Source organism: Budorcas taxicolor, chromosome 11, assembly GCF_023091745.1.
Source record: "Budorcas taxicolor isolate Tak-1 chromosome 11, Takin1.1, whole genome shotgun sequence".
NCBI classification, from domain to species: domain Eukaryota; kingdom Metazoa; phylum Chordata; class Mammalia; order Artiodactyla; family Bovidae; genus Budorcas; species Budorcas taxicolor.
Window position 1 is genome coordinate 49,605,641 of NC_068920.1, and position 16,296 is coordinate 49,621,936.

Sequence of the window (16,296 nt, forward strand, 5' to 3'; positions counted from 1 at the left end):
ATTCTTTACCACTGAGATACCTCAGGAGCCCTTGTACTTCATACCTCAAGCCAAAAGTCTTATAAAGTTGAAGTTGAATTTCTTATCTTTCCTACCACATCTCCCTGCTAATTGCAGAAATTTGGGGAGATTCTTGACTGGTAAGAAGATAAAGCTGCAAAACAAGTAATTTCTGCTGACTTCATTTTTGTTCCTCCTGCCTCTGCTGACTTGTTGCATCCAACTGGTCACTGAGTAACCTCAGAGAACCAGAGTCAGCCTGGGTCCAAGCCACTTCCAAAAGTGGGGTCAGCTCTAATTGGCTAGATGGCTATGAAAAGGATGAGAAACGTTTCTTAAAGTATGTGAGATTTTACTTTGAGGCCCTGATGATTTTATACCCCTATGGATATTGATCTTCATTTTCTTATACTTAAGACACTGTCTTTCCATTACGAAAGGAGACATGCTTACTTTTTAAACTTTGGAAAATTCATAATAGATAAAAATCTATTTTTTAGATAGATTGGTCACACACTGAGGTGGCAGTCCCTGAAGCCACAATCACAAATAAACCACTATTAACATTTTGGCACATACCTAACCCATATTATTCTCTATAAACAGATAGTATTTACTTTGTATGTTGTTGCTAGTCACTAAATCATGTCTGACTCTTTGCAACCCATGAACTGTAGCCTGCCAGGCTCCTCTGTCCATGGGATTTCCCACACAAGAACATTGGAGTGGGTTGCCATTTCCTTCTCCAGGGGATCTTCCCAACCACAAGGATCAAACCTGCATCTCCTGCATTGGCAGGCAGATTCTTTACCACTGAACCACCAGGGAAGCAGCCTTTCCATTGTGTAATTGTGATCTAACTGTACACACAATCTGGTATTCTTGTTAACTTCATATATAACATGATACTCTTACTATCACTTATTAGTCAGTTTAAATTAGTTTATCTGAGTTTTTAAATTATAAATAACACAACAATGAGCAATTTTGTACATCTGCCCTTTTCTATATTTAGGATAGATTTCTAAGGGGAAAACAGAAGTTCTGTATGAAAGCATATCAATCAGTATTTCTTGCTCGGTTCCTTCAGTCATGTGCAAGTCTTTGCAACCCTATGAAACTGTAGCCTGCCAGGCTCCTCTGTCCATGGGCTTTTCCAGGCATATACTGGAGTGGGTTGCCATGTCCTTCTCCAGGGGATCTTCCCAACCCAGGGATCAAATCTGCATATTTTAAGTCTCCTGCATTGATAGGTGGGTTCTTTACCACTAATGCCCCCTTGGGAAGCCCTAGTATTTCTTAATATATTGCCAAATTATTTTTCAAGAGGGCAATACCCATTTTTAATGGAATGTCCTCAGTGGTTTAAATTTGCTAATTTAATTTGATGGACCAAAACAGTGGTATCTCACTGTTGAAATAATCATAGTACATCAGGATTAGGCTTGGGATAAAAAAAAAAAAAAAAAACACCAAATTGAAACTATTTCAGAATTTCTGTGAGTGGAAATTCTCTTAATTTGTCATCCCATCTGAGAATGGTTTCTAAGCAACATCAGTCACATAGGTTATGTCAAGCAAACTAGACAAACCAAGGTCAAATAAGCACAGAATAGGACACATGGCCAAAGGCGCCAGCCTTCCTCTGGGCCTTGCCTCATCCTTACACCAAAAGTGACAACATGGAAACGGAAGGGACTAGATGATCGTAACTTGTGGCTACTCTTCCTCTCACCGTCTGTGTAAGTAACCAGCGATCTGACTCTAAAAGGGGCATGTGGGAACTTCCGTTGTGGTCCAGTGGTTAAAACTTCGCCTTCCAATCCAGGGGGGTATGAGTTCAGTCCCTGGTCGGGGAGCTAAGATTCCACATGTCTTGCAGCCATAAAAAACCAAAACATAAAACAGAAGCAATATTGTAACAAATTCAATAAGGATTTTTTTAAATGGTCCACATTCAAAAAACTAAAATAAAAGGGGCTTTTGAGAGCTGTCACTGGACAAATGAGTCACATGGCCTTGCTGTGTCTTGTGTGTTTGACACATTATAAAGGTGAGCAGAGACAAATGTAGAGAATACTTATTTGATTGGACAGTGAGTTGCAGCACAGACCTGGTATTTGTATGCAATATTAGTGCAGAATACCTCTGTGTGGCAAGGCTGACCAAGTCTCTGTGGTTCCTTTGTGGAAATTTGGAAGCTTTACCCCTGAAGGGAAAATGAAGCAGGGTTTATTTTTTCCCCACAGGCTATAGTGGCTGGTATTATCCTGAGTAACGTCCTACCCTACCTTGAAGTTGTTTACACCCTACCCAATCTGTGGAGGCAGAACCAGTATGACTGTGTGAGTGTAGATGCACTGGGGAGGTTGGGAAGGACGGAGGGGAAACCTGCCAAGAGAGGAAGAGAACAAACGGAAGTGACCAACGTGAACCCACTATCTGATGCGTCTCTGCTGTTGCTCAAAAAACGGGAGTCAAGGTCATTTGGTGCACAGAAATACTGAGACCCTATTCCAACTATATGAAGTTCGATAAAACAGAAGTAATTAAGCAGCTGCAGTTACACACAGATCTAATAAAAAGGGTTCATCATACATGGCATATTTGAATGGCTTTTAATCTGGTTAATAGAACTACATTCCAGGAGAGGGGAAACAAATCCCAACAAGAGAAGAGGGCATCTTGCCAGGAAGAGTAACTGATGGGAGTGCTCCCCTTTTCTCTAGAGAAGAAAACTAGAGGACATATAGGGGAAATAGCAAGAAGTGAAAGATACGGGATGATGATGCAATGAGAGGAGAGGAACCCGGAAGAGGAAAGAGATCATTTTTGGATCCAGGTCCCTGAGACGTTAAGAGGGGAATGGGGTACAGTGTACAGTTAGAGCTTCTGGTCTTTGCAGTGGAGACAGCACTTCCAACAGCCCTGGAGAGAATAAGGGAAGGTTGAATGCAGAGACTAACAAACAAATGGCAGGTAGAGTAAACAGTTAGGGATTTTCAACCCATCTTCTTTTTTAAAAAATTGTTTATTGGGGCCTAGTTGATTCACAATGTCACGCTAGTTTCAGGTGTACAGCAAAGCGAGTCAATTATACATAAACAGGTATCCACTCCTTTAAAAACCTCTTTCCCCATATACGCAGTCGCGTACGAATGTCAGTCCCAACCTTCCAATTCATCCCGCCCCCTCAGCCTACCTTCTTTATGGAAATGAAAGTCATATCACCTGCTGAGAGACGCAGTAGGTGGTGGGACAGGGGCTTGAAAAGGATGTTAAAGATTCCTAATGATTTTCATGGGTCTTAAAATAGCAACCAGTAATTTGGTGAGTGTTCTGGGTTGCTTTCCAAACAATATGTCTAATCTCAATAACTTCTATAAAGCAGATATTATTACCCCAATTTTTCACAAGCGGAAACTGATGTTTTAAGAGAAAATTAAAGAGAGATGTGGCCGAGAATGCATAAAAGAATTGCTAGGCAGCCCTGGGGCCCAGTCATTTGTGACAGCATCAGTCCACGTGGCTGTGGAATTTGTTCTCTAAATGCTGGGTGTTGGGAGAGAAAGGGGAAAGGTGAATTGAGGAAGAGGACTTGTGATTTTCTCAGGTCTCCTTGTTGTCATGGTCTCCCTTTCTCCTCCTTCCTCTTTTCCATAAGCTCATTTGGATGGTGACATTCATGTCTGCAATTTTACTGGGACTGGATATCGGACTAGTCGTTGCAGTAACTTTTGCCTTCTTCATCATCGCTGTTCAGTCACACAGGTACTTTGTCTGGGGTAATAGGAGGTGGGCCACATCAAGGTGAGGCCACTGTGACCTAAAGGCCAACGCATTTCCTTACAGAACTAAGATTCTCCTCCTGGGTCAGATCCCTAACACCAATATTTATAGAAGCTTCCAAGACTATCGGGAGGTAAGAATCCAAATGAGTCCCATCCTTTGCCCAAAGGATGGGATGGACCAGGCCTGCTGCTTAGTTTTTCTACCAAAAAAAAAAACCTAAGCGCCTTTGTTCCTCTCTGCTGCACTGCAGATACGCATTTACAAAGGCGGGGAAAGTGATGCAGCCAGTTAAGGATAATTTTAAATGTACTTCAGAGGGAGGAGGGCCAAGAAAAAGAGAGGTGTGAAGAAATAAGAAGGGAAAAGAAGAAAGCAGGGGGTGAAAACCAGAGGGAGGAATTTGTTAGTTCTTGATGCTTATAAAGAACACAGATTCTCCAGGATGTTCTAAGGATTATTTTTCCCTTACTCCATAAAAGAGCTGAAAAATTGCCCTCAAGTGTACATTGATTTGTCTTGCAGGTTGCAAACATTCCAGGGGTGAAGATATTCCAGTGCTGCAACGCCATCACATTTGTCAATGTCCACTACCTCAAGCGCAAGGTGTTAGAGGAGGTGAGGGCTGTCCTCTGCTTCTCCCCACCTGCTTCCCTCTCCGTCCCAGAGTGTTCTCCCCTCCCCTACTCACCACTTGAATTAGACCCAGCATTTGTCTTTCAGATTGAGATGGTAAAGATGCCTCTTACAGAAGAGGAAATTTATACCCTGTTCAGTCCAAATGAAGAGGGCGCACAGCGAGGAAAGATTTGCCGGTGTTACTGCAACTGTGATGAACCAGAGCCATCGCCCAGGGTTAGAAACGCCTCTTCTTTTCTCCTACATTTTATAAAGAAATGCACTGGTAGAGTTTTTTCTTAAATTATTTATTTGTTTATTTGTATCGTTGCTGTGAGCAGACTTTCTCTAGTTGCAGCAAGCGGCTGCTATCTAGTGCACAGGCTTCTCATTGCAGTGATTTCTTTTGTTGCAGAGCACAGACTCTAGTGTTCTTGCCTGGAGAATCCCATGGACAGAGGAGCCTGGTTGGCTACAGTCCATGGGCTTGCAAGAGTTGGACACTGCTTAGTGGCTAAACCACCACCACCACAGACTTTAGGGAACACAGGCTTCAGCAGATGTGGCGCATGGGCTTAGCTGCCCTGTGGCAGGTAGGATCTTCCCAGACCAGTGATTGAACCAGGCAGGAGGATTCTTATCCACTGTACCACCAGGGAAGCCCCGCACTAATAGTTTTCTAAAAAAAGAGTGAAAAGAAAATCTAAACCCCTCCAGGGATTTTAACTCATAGATGAACCATGAATAATCAGAAATCTCCGTTTCTACTCAGAAATGGAGACAGAGGTTCCCTTTTAGGATCTTGCCCTGATAGTAGGAGGCGGGAGGAGATGTCTCAAGCTCTGACTCCCTTTCTCGACGACCAGTGGCTTATCTGAGCTCAGAGCACAGTCTGCTTGTTGGGATCGTCACTCGTTCCCTGGTTGTCCCTGTTTTCCTTGACTTCAATCTTAGCTCCCTGGCTGTAGATTCCTGAGAACGAGTGACTGAAAGATTGTTTCCTAATTTGCAGCAGGGTTAAGGGCAGGGTCAAGCTGGCTGGGGTTCCCAAGGATCTGTCAGGGTCTCCTGATGGCACCCTGTGACCAGGGAAATGATGATGTGGTGGGAAGGGCAGAGAAGAAGACAGGCTTCAGAAGATTATTCTGGCAACTGAGTTAAAGTGCTCATCCATTTCCAACTCAGACTTGGTCTAAATATTCCCTTTCCCCAGAGCAGGGCTGTTCATTCCCATCTTTGAGGACTTCATGTGTACCTACACCCTGGAGTGGCTGTATCTACACACACACACACATACATGCACACACACACATTTCCCATCCCCCTCCTCACATGGGCACCGACAAATACAGAGCATGCGCTTGTGTGTGTGTGTGTGAGAGAGACGCAGCATGGACTGTAGCCCATCAGGCTCCTCTGTCCATTGGATTTTCTAGGCAAGAATACTCGCGTGGGTTGCCATTTCCTTCTCCAGGGGATCTTCCCATTCCGGAAATTGAACCCACATCTCCTACGTCTCCTGCTTTGGCAGGTGGATACTGAGCCTCCCCGGGAAGCCCATTCGCATTCCCATACAGCTGAATGGAGCATGCTTCTCCTGAGCTCCTGGAAAATACCAGCGTCACTGCCAAGAGGACTAACTCTACTAGTAGAATTAACACTGTCTCTGATTTTTAGTTTGCATCCACATTGCACTGAATATGGTAGAGAGTGTTTATAGGGCATCGGAGAATATATTTCAGAGTAGGGTACAATCATCTAGTATTTGTTGGGCTTATACTAGGTACCCCAGAACTATGACACTATGAAAAAGAAAACCAAATGTTTAGGGGCCTCTGCCTCTAGGTCTTTCTTCTTAGTTGTGGTATAAAGCAGATAACATAAAATCTAGCATCTGAACCATTTTTCAGTGTACAGTTCAGTAGTGTTAAATACATTCACATTGTTGTGCAATCATTACCACCATGTATCTCCAGAACTTTCTCATCTCGAAAAACTGGAACTCTGACCCATTCTACAACTTGGCATTTCCTCTCCTTTCCAGCCCCTGGCAACCACCATTAGACTTGCTGCTTCTGTGAATTTGACTATTCTAGATACCTCATATAAGTGGAATCATACAGTGTTTGTCTTTTTGCAACTGGCTTATTCCATTTAGCATAATGTCCTCAAGGTTCCGTTGGGTTGTTCTTTATTTTAAAAGTTTTTCATGGAAAAATCTGAACAGATACAAAAGTAGAAACAAGTATAATGAGCCTCTATGTGCCCACCAACCAGTTTAAGATTTATCACATTATATTCAATCATTTCATCAATACCCCTACCCACCTATAATCCGTCAAAATCACAGGATTATTTTGAAGTGATTCATGGAATTTTAGGTCAACTGAGGGAATTCCCTGGCAGTCCAGTGGTTAGGACTCTGCGCTTTCACTGCTGTGGGCCCAGGTTCAATCCCTGATCAGGGATCTAAGATTCCACAAGCTGTGCCGTATGGCCAAAAAAAAGGAAACAAACTAGAGAGACAACACTCTATTAATGTGACATTTAAGGGTTATTATTGTATTTTTCCATCCAAAAATATACATTATTTCCCATCTCTGAGATTTAGATGTATGATATAATCAATGGCAATATTGTAGTTTAATTTGCAGCGTTTTCTTTCTTGATAGCACGAAAAGCAGTGGTGATGAAAATAGGGTGGTGAAGCACACCATGCAACATATTGCTGTGCTCTAAATTGTGTGTCTGTACTCTCACTCGAAGACTCCAGGTGAAGGAAGATGGGCATGCACTCAAAAAGGCAGGGAAACATCACGGTAGTGATGGCCTTAACCGGGCAGGAGAGAGAAAGTTGGATTTACGTCAGGTAGGAGAAAAGAGGACTCCCGGTCCATGAACAGGCTTGGGCAGAGACACTGAGGTAAAAGAGAGCATGGGATTGTCAGGGTAACGGCTTCCCCAAAAGCTCAGCAGTAAAGAGTCCTCCTGAAATGCAGGAGCCATGGGTTCGATCTCTGGGTCGGGATGATGCCCAAACACTCCGGTTTTTTGGGTTTTTCTTTTTGGCCTGAAAAATCTCATGGACAAAGCCACCTGGCAGGCTACAGTCCAAAGGATCACAAAGAGTCAGACACGACTGAACTACTGATCACAAGCATGTCAGAGTAAGAGGCTTGGCCTGGGCAGTAAGTTCAGGTAGACCCAGAGGGAGTGGATTGTGAAAGCTCTTGAAGGAGTGTAGAGCAGATGGAGAGGAGTGGGGAGGCTCTCGGAGGTTTATTTTTTAGTATTTATTTTTCTGTATTTATTTGGCTGCCCTGGGTCTTCATTGCAGCACGCGAACTCTCAGTTGCAGCATGTGGAATCTAGTTCCCTGACCAAGGATAGAACCCAGGGTCCCTGCATTGGGAGAGTGGAGTCTTAGCCACTGGACCACCCAGGAAGTTTATAAACGTCAGAGGTTTATTCTGCCTGGAGAACCTTGAATCTCCCCACCACTGAACCCCACCGTCAGCTGTCCCCCCAAGGCCTGGCCTCAGTGACTGTCAAGACTTGGGGAACATCTCTCTTCTTTGAACTGTAATATTATCACTTGTCCACACCATTTTTAGCAATACAGTATATACTATCATGTATGATTATCTTTACATTTTTCCCTATTTTTAAAGTTTATTTCACAAGCAGCATTATTAGATTTTTCTTGAAGAAACATCATCCCAACGTATACTTCTGTAGCAAACAAATTCTTCATTTTCCCACACGCCTTCCAGTTCTTGTCCATATAGGTTGCTGTTTTTGCTCAGTCGCCAAGTTGTGTCCAACTCTTTGAGACCCCATGGACTGCAGCACACCAGGCTTCCATGTTCCTTACCATCTCCTGGAGTTGGCCCAAGTTCATGTCCATTGCATTGGTGATGCCATCCAACCATCCCATCTTCTGTTGCCCTCTTTTCCTTCTGCCTTCAATCTTTCCAAGCATCAGGGGTTTTTTTCCCAATGAGTCAGCTGTTTGCATCAGGTGGGCCAAAGTATTGGAGCTTCCGCTTCAGCATCAGTCCTTCCAATGAGTATTCAGGGTTGATTTCCTTTAAGATTTCCTTTATAGGTTTTTACTCATCCTTTAAATGGACATATGCCCTCTCCCCAGGTAGAATCTGGCCGCCATGACCGCAGAGTCAACATTCGCCTCTTTCTTACCATTGTATTCCTGAGGCTTGGTTCTGTCCTTAAGCAATGCCAAGCATGCCAGGCCCATTAGGAGGGTGAGAGGAGTGGAAGGTAAATACAGCCATGCTTTAGGAACTTCTGTCTTCTGGAGGAAGTTTGACAGACAACAGTTTCACTGATCAAAAAAGGAGGGTTGAGAAAAGGGACTGATGGAAGGCATACTGGCTTGGCCAAAAAGTTTGTTCAACTTTTCCATAAGCAGTTACAATCCAATACTTCAAAGTTATAGTAGGTGCTAGAGACTAATTAGAACCCAGGGATGAGGGAAAAGAATAAATCAAAGATGATTTAAAGTCTGGCTCACTAGGACAATGATAATGTCACTGAGGCACGTGGGGGAAGTTGGTGGGGAGAGGGGGATGCTGTGAGTGGTGAGGATCAGGGAAGATGAATGTGGCTTTATAGACATTGTTGTTGTTTAGTAGCTAAGTTGTATCCGAATCTTGTGACCCCATAGATTGTAGCCCATCAGGCTCCTCTGTCCATGGGATTTCCCAGGCAAGAATACCAGAGTGGGTAGCCATTCCCTTCTCCAAGGGATCTTCCCAACCCAGGGATCGAACTTGCATCTCCTGCTTGGCAGGCAGATTCGTTACCACTGAGCCACCAGGAAAGCCCATGCGTAAACAGATGGCTGATGGGAAGCTGCTGGATAGCACATGGAGCTCAACTCTGTGCTCTGTGACAACCTAGAGGGATGGGAGGGATTGGGGGTAGGGAGATTCAAGAGGGAGGGGATGTGTATACTGCTGCTGCTGCTGCTAAGTCGCTTCAGTCATATCCGACTCCGCGCGACCCCATAGACGGCCTCCCACCAGGCTCCCCCGTCCCTGGGATTCTCCAGGCAAGAACACTGGAGTGGGTTGCCATTTCCTTCTCCAGTGCATGAAAGTGAAAAGTGAAGTCGCTCAGTCGTGTCTGACTCTTAGCGACCCCATGGACTGCAGCCTACCAGGCTCCTCCGTCCATGGGATTTTCCAGGCAAGAGTACTGGAGTGGGGTGCCATTGCCTTCTCCAACGTGTATACTACTTGTGGCTGATTCACGTTGTTGTATGGCAGAAGCCAATATAATATTGTAAAGCAATTATCCTCCAATTAAGAAAAAGATCAACATGGTTTCAGTCACAAGCTAGAAGTGACAATGAAATATCTAAGGAGAAAGGTATAGTGCGTGGTCTGTGAAGTTTTCCAAGAGCAAGGGAAGTGAATTAGTAGATAGAAACAGCATAGTTGCAAATACTTCCAGCCTTATTGGAGTCTTATCGTAGTCCTCCCCTAACTCTGTTGTCCCAGGTTATTTACACAGAACGATATGAAGTTCAACGGGGCCGAGAGTCCTCCTTCATTAACCTGGTCCGCTGCTCACGTTTCGAGAATGTGGACACAGGCCAAAGTATGTCTGAAGACCAAGTACCGTACATAACATCTTCCTCGTCTCAGAGAAACCCAAACTATGAGGAGGTGGAGAAAGTCTGGCTTTCTGATGACCCCTCCAGGAGCATGACGGTCACACTCCCTGAGGCTTCTGATACTCAGGTCAGGGCTACAAAACTCCTGCCTTACTCAACTTCAACTGTTCTACCCAGCGTCCACACCATCATCTTGGACTTCTCCATGGTACATCTTGTGGACGCACAGGCTTTGGTCGTATTAAGGCAGGTAAGTACTAAGAAGGTGTTCACAAGAGCTCTGATCCCTGACTGAATCCTGTTAGTCACTGACCAGCTGCTCTGTGATTCCTAGGCCACTAGAAACTTGCATACCAAAGACAGTTTAAGGTCAACCAGAATAAAAAGAAAATGAAACAACTCTGATTTACTAAACAAGGGTTGGTTTCCCCAAGCATGGCATGTTGTTTCTCAAGGAGTAAAAATCGAAAAACTCTTAACACCATTGAAACAACGATCTGTGCCACGCCCAGCAACTCTCTGCACATCCTGGGAGTTAGCTACAAAAAATTTCAAGGAATAGGTTCAAATGCTACAGAAAAGAGTTCACACAGAATTCTTACTATTCAGCTGCCCTAAAAGGCCCTCAGGAGATTTGAAGAAGTTGTGATGAAGTGACACAAGCGTGAGGTTGCCCAGCCCAGTACCCAAGTCCAGATCCATAAGGATCTTCCCCGGTTCCCTCTTCATCGCCTGCCTCTTTGGGTGAAAAAGGCAGGAAAGATTTTTCCTTCAAAAGCAGTGTTCCCTGAGTCCTGATTTCTCTCCCACCTTCTGGTTTCTCAGACAGTTTTCATTTCTCTCCTTCTTGTACAAATATGGACAGTTTAGGGGCACAACCAACCATACTGTTTTTATTGTTTAATGTCTCATAAGCACAAAATGGGCTTTCCTGGTGGCTCAGATGGTAAACAATCCGCCTGCAGTGCAGGATACCTGGGTTTGATCTCTGGGTTGGGAAGATCCCCTGGAGAAGGGCATGGCAACCCACTCCAGTATTCTTGCCTGGAGAATCCCCATGGATAGAGGAGCCTGGCGGGCTACAGTCCATGGGGTCGCAAGAATCGGACACAACTAAACAACTAAGCACGGCACACAGCAAGCACAGAACAGTGCTTGTAGGAAGCTGCTGGTGGGAAGCTGCCAGTAAAACACAGGGAGCTCAGCTCAGTGCCCTGGGATGACCTAGAGGGGTGGGGTGCAGGGAGAGGAGAAGGGAGGTCCAAGAGAGAGGGGATGTGTTATACACATAGCTGATTCACTTCACTGTACAGCAGAAGCTAATGCAACATTGTAAAGCAATCATATCCCAATTTTAAAATCTCCTAAGTATCTTTTCCTCAGGCAGCTTTTCTCTTTTCATTCTCTCTCGCTATTGCTCCTGCTGGCTCAGTTTCACATATCCTGAATCCACTCACTTCCTGGCTCTGCCTGCACCCACCTTTTTTTTTTTTTTTTTTTGAGAGCTGCTCCTTCAGCTGACTTTCCTTCTTTTATGCTCAAATTCTATGTAACAAAATATTTATAAATATTTTATCCTATTTCTTATTCCCAAGCAAATATGATTCTGTTTTAAGTGAATCCAGCTCCTCTTTGGTCTAAGGCAATAGGAAGCTTGTCACAGCAGAAAGTGGTCTGTGGATGTGTGCTCTGTCCTGGCTTGACTGCCACCCCCTGGGACCCAAGGTAACTTATTAAATTGCATTGGGTCTTGGTTTCCTCATCTATGAAATGAGAGGCTGAGAAGAGGTTTACATTAAGGGTTTTCCCATCCATGAGACCTTCTCCCCCCCAACCCCCCCAACTCCGTTTGTAGACTCAGATATAGTTGATTTTATCTTATCTTTGGGACTTCCCCATTTTAGGTTGTAGTACTGGGCTATGCTGTCTTCTCCCAGTCTTACACTGTAGTTGTAACTTTAGATTTCATTGACCTTACATTATTGAATGTCTCTTACATGCCAGCCTGAGTTGAACACATTTATATACACTGTTTCATTTAGTTCTCACAACAGCCCTGAGAGACAAGCCATATTTCCCCCTGAGTCCTGGGCTCACAGCCAGGAAGGGACCTGTCCAGCACTGGAACGTAAAGCCTCTGACTTTGTATCACTCTTCCCCCTGTCCTGTAGCTGTGCCATCCTCTCCTCCCTCTCCCTGGTCTTTCATTTTTGTGGAGGCACCATGTGTTCTGGTCCTTGGCATGACCCTTCCACACCTGGCCTGTGCTGATGACTCTCTGCCCCAGGTCATGTCTGGCACCTTCACTTTGCAGCTGTCAGAGACTCAGCGCGCACTCTCACACTTTAAAAAGTTGCAGGTTTCTCCCCAGGGGCCTGACCCTGTGTTTGTTTCCGGTTTGGTTTGTAGCTTCCTCGGTCAGGGCATTTGAGAGGAGTGATATCTTTGATGCTAGCATCCCCAAGGCCCAGCAGTTCTCTGTCCTCCCTGACACTGTGCTGTTTTGCTCTATACTGCTTTGTTGGAGGAAATCATTGCTTTGTTCACTTCATAAGTGATAACTTACACTCACGAAGAAAAATCCCAGTGGTTGGTCTTATTAGAGATAATTACTCCATTTAAGCTTCTTTTTTAAAAAAACTTTTGTTTATAATTTGTTAACTTTTGCCCACAGTGAGTCTTTACTGCTGAGCTTAGGCTTCCTTCAGGTGTGGTGAGCAGGGGCTACTCTTTATTGAGGTGCAAGGGCCTCAACAAGTGCAAAGAACTCTCAGTGCTGGAACTTAAAAGCCACTGCAGTGGCTCTTCTCGTTGCAGAGCATGGACGGGCTCTAGGCGCACGGCTTCAGTAGCTGCAGCTCACAGGCTCCGGAGCTTGGGCTCAGTAGTTGCGGCACATGGGCTTAGTTGCCCCGCAGCGCGTAGGACCTTCCTGACCCAAGGATCAAACCCATGTCCCCTGCATTGCAAGGCGGATTCTTAATCACTGGATCACCAGGGAATTCCTCAGCTACATGCATGAGATTTGAGTCTCCCGCTGCTTATCATTTAGAGTCTGTCTATGATGGCTGTTTACCAGATCACTTTGTAATGTACCATTTGATCAAGAATGACTTTCTTATTTCTTCCTGGTAGTGAAAGAAGTAGAGTCTGTCTATTTTGTTTCTTTTGACACTTCAACTTAGACGCCAGGGTTAGAACCTGTTAAGTCTTAAGAGTATTAAGGTTCGTGGTGACTTGTTTTGAGTTGAACATTATGATTTATAGTCCCAGAGCATAGGTATGTGTGTATGTATGTGTGTGTTTGTGTGTGTGCATGGGCTGAAATGTATACTTGAGGTCAGTATTTGATGTTTATTAATCTGAAGTTAAATATCTGATGTTTTACTAAATTCAAATACAGGTTTGCAGAGCAGTTCTGAATATGACCGTTAGGGTCCCTGAATACCGTTCCCAACTGTGTCGCTTGACCGTCTCTTGGCCACAACTTGCCCCCTCTGTCCAGTGAATTCCAGAGAGAAGGGAGTCACGTGCAAACACTAAGCAATACTACCAAGTTATGGTTGTTTGTGAGGACTGTCCAGTGTGTCCCTGTCATGCTTGTGCCCATGGCTAGCCTAGCACCATCTTCACTTGAACACTGTCTCTTTATGTGAACTGTTTCCCCACTTCAGACCACGGACAACCCTCCCTCTCACTCCCCACCCCACACGAGACCATCTGATTCTCTTCTGTGTTCCTGGCACTTTGGCCATTTCCTGGCCTATTGCAGTTTGCTTATCAGATGTTTACAGAGCTGAATGGGTATGAGGTACATATACCCCAGACAAGTGAATGACCAAAGAGATTCAAAAATTCAGTGAATTCAAAGACCCTGTCCTCTCCTGAGTGTGAAGACCTCTATCACTGGTTTACTCTCTCCTCACAGATGTTCTGTGCTTTCCAAAACGCCAACATCTTGGTGCTCATTGCAGGGTGTCACTGTGAGTATCCTTCCTCCCATGCAGAGGGCTGCGTTTTGAATCCTGGATCTTCACCTCCCCAGGTATCTGACCCTGTGTATGTTCCTGGTTTGGTTTGTAGCTTTTGTGGTCAGGTCACTTGAGAAGAATGATTTCTTTGACGCTGGCATCACTAAGGCCCGGCTGTTCCTCACCCTCCACGATGCTGTGCTGTTCGCTTTGTCAAGGAAGCTGCCAGAGTCCTCTGAGTTAAGTGTGGACGAATCAGAGACCGTCATACAGGAAACCTTCTCAGAGACAGACAAGGTTGGATGATGTGAGGCAGCGGGGGTTGCGGGGGGGAGGTAGGAGGAACTTCTAATTAGAGAGAGATGAGCAATGCACAGGGAAGGTTTGAGTGCGGCTGTCCCAGAACGTGAGATGCTGAAGGGTTCCCTTACCAGTTGGTAAAGAGCAGTCAACCTGGTCCCCAGGTTCCCACACTGCCATGACATCTGCTTGTCATTCAGGATCCTTTCCCAACCGAAGAAGGGTTACCCCACCCAGAAGGGGCCTTGAGAATCCTTTCACAGCAAGCTCGGTTACTGCCAGCGCCATACCGATTAATACCTATTTTAAATATCTCCCTTAGCTATACCCCTACCCTACCCTTAGGATGAATAATAAAACTGACAAACTAGCAGGTGTAAAGATCTGGCTGTCTATTTATGACTGGAGCCAAAGGTAGGGATTATGGACAGACGCAAAGCTGAAGAAGATAGCAAGGGTCCAGGTCGTGAAGGGCCTTACACGCAGTGCCGGGGATTATACTAAGTCCCCTACATACAAATGAGTTCTGCTTCAAGAGTGTGTTCATAAGTCCAACAAAGCTAGCCTAGGTACCCAACTAACACAACTGGCTGTATAGTACTGTACTGTAATAGGTTTATAATACTTTTCACACAAATAACACATAAAAACAAACACAAAAAAATAAACATGTTAAGTCTCACAATACAGCACCTTGAAAAGTTCAGTAGTACAGGGCAACAGCTGGCATCCAGGGGCTGGCATCGAATGAACAGGTAAGAAGAGTCACTGACTGGAGTGGGGGAAAAGAAGTAGAGATGGGAGAGCTGAAGGGTCGTCAGCAATAGGAGATGGAGGGCAAGCTGCAGTGTCACTCACGCCTGACACTGACGGCAGAGGTTCTGGTTCCTTGCTGGAACCAGATGCGCATTCACGTCTTTGAAACCTCGCAACGTGAAGGTGTGTATGTAGGGGACATACTATACATTAGGAGGTTGGAAAGACAAGTAAAATCAAGAAGACAAGACATTCGGGAATGCTGACAAGACCACTGTTGTTTAAATGGATGATCGTGAAATCCAGGCTGGCTTAGAAAAACTAGAGAAGTTGGAAGTTATGGATTAATGGAGCCTGAAGCATAGTAAGTAATTGGGAAACTAGAGGGTGCCAAGAAGATGAAAAGCAAATTTAGGCCAGAAATATTTTCTACTTTGGAACCCATGCTTTCTGATACCATTGAGTCCTACTATATTCTGAAATTCCTTGACTGTTCAAAAATTAAATGCACCCATCTAACTGTGTGTATTTCAGAAAGAAGAATCAAGACATAAAACAAGCAGAAGTTTTATAGAAGCCCCCAGGAGTAAAAGTCCAGCCTTCTCCTTACTCCCAGACCCAGAGATGGAGGAGGAATCAGACTTGGATCTGTATTCCACGATACAGATGTCTAAAGACCATGGGCTGGATCTGGACCTAGACCTGGATCGTGAGGTGGAGCCTGAGTCAGAGCTGGAGCCTGAATCTGAGCTGGATCAAGAGACAGAGCTCGAGCCTGACCCAGAGGCCAGTCACAAGCCGACTAGGCAGAAGTACTGGTCTCTGTTTAGGGCTATAATTCCCAGATCCCCAACTCACACTCAGGCTAGGACACAGTCGGTAGACAGGAGGCATCAAAATGTGAAACCATATACATCCAAGGCTGACACCAGTGAGGAGATCTAGGAGTAAGGCGTCACGTTTCCTTGGCAAGTCCTCCCCACCCAAAGGGGGCCGCTTGGTCCGGAGATGCAGGCTAGTTACAAACTAGCAGTACTTGCTTGGCGACTCCTCCACCTGCTGGCCTCCTTCCTTGCTCAGCACTGGGACTGCACTCCCAGATCACAATGCTAACCAAGAATCATCTCTGAATTCCTTATCCAGGTTCATTTCATCTCACCACCAGATGTGCCACTGAAGGACTTCCTTCTTCATACCCCTCACCCTTGAGATTTTTTTCAG

At 45.0% G+C, this 16,296-nt stretch overlaps 1 protein-coding gene across 1 annotated transcript in view; it reads left to right on the forward strand.

Moving 5' to 3' along the window:
• Nucleotides 1-16,020, forward strand: part of SLC26A8 (solute carrier family 26 member 8) — a 73,043-nt gene extending 57,023 nt beyond the window's left edge. Inside the window, exons 10-18 of the mRNA XM_052649154.1 lie at nt 2,250-2,345; nt 3,665-3,771; nt 3,853-3,922; nt 4,315-4,407; nt 4,513-4,644; nt 9,933-10,298; nt 13,977-14,031; nt 14,132-14,316; nt 15,610-16,020. Of these exons, the coding sequence (XP_052505114.1) occupies nt 2,250-2,345; nt 3,665-3,771; nt 3,853-3,922; nt 4,315-4,407; nt 4,513-4,644; nt 9,933-10,298; nt 13,977-14,031; nt 14,132-14,316; nt 15,610-16,020 (1,515 nt within the window). The remainder of the gene's footprint in view (nt 1-2,249; nt 2,346-3,664; nt 3,772-3,852; nt 3,923-4,314; nt 4,408-4,512; nt 4,645-9,932; nt 10,299-13,976; nt 14,032-14,131; nt 14,317-15,609) is intronic.
• Nucleotides 16,021-16,296: the final 276 nt, after the last annotated feature.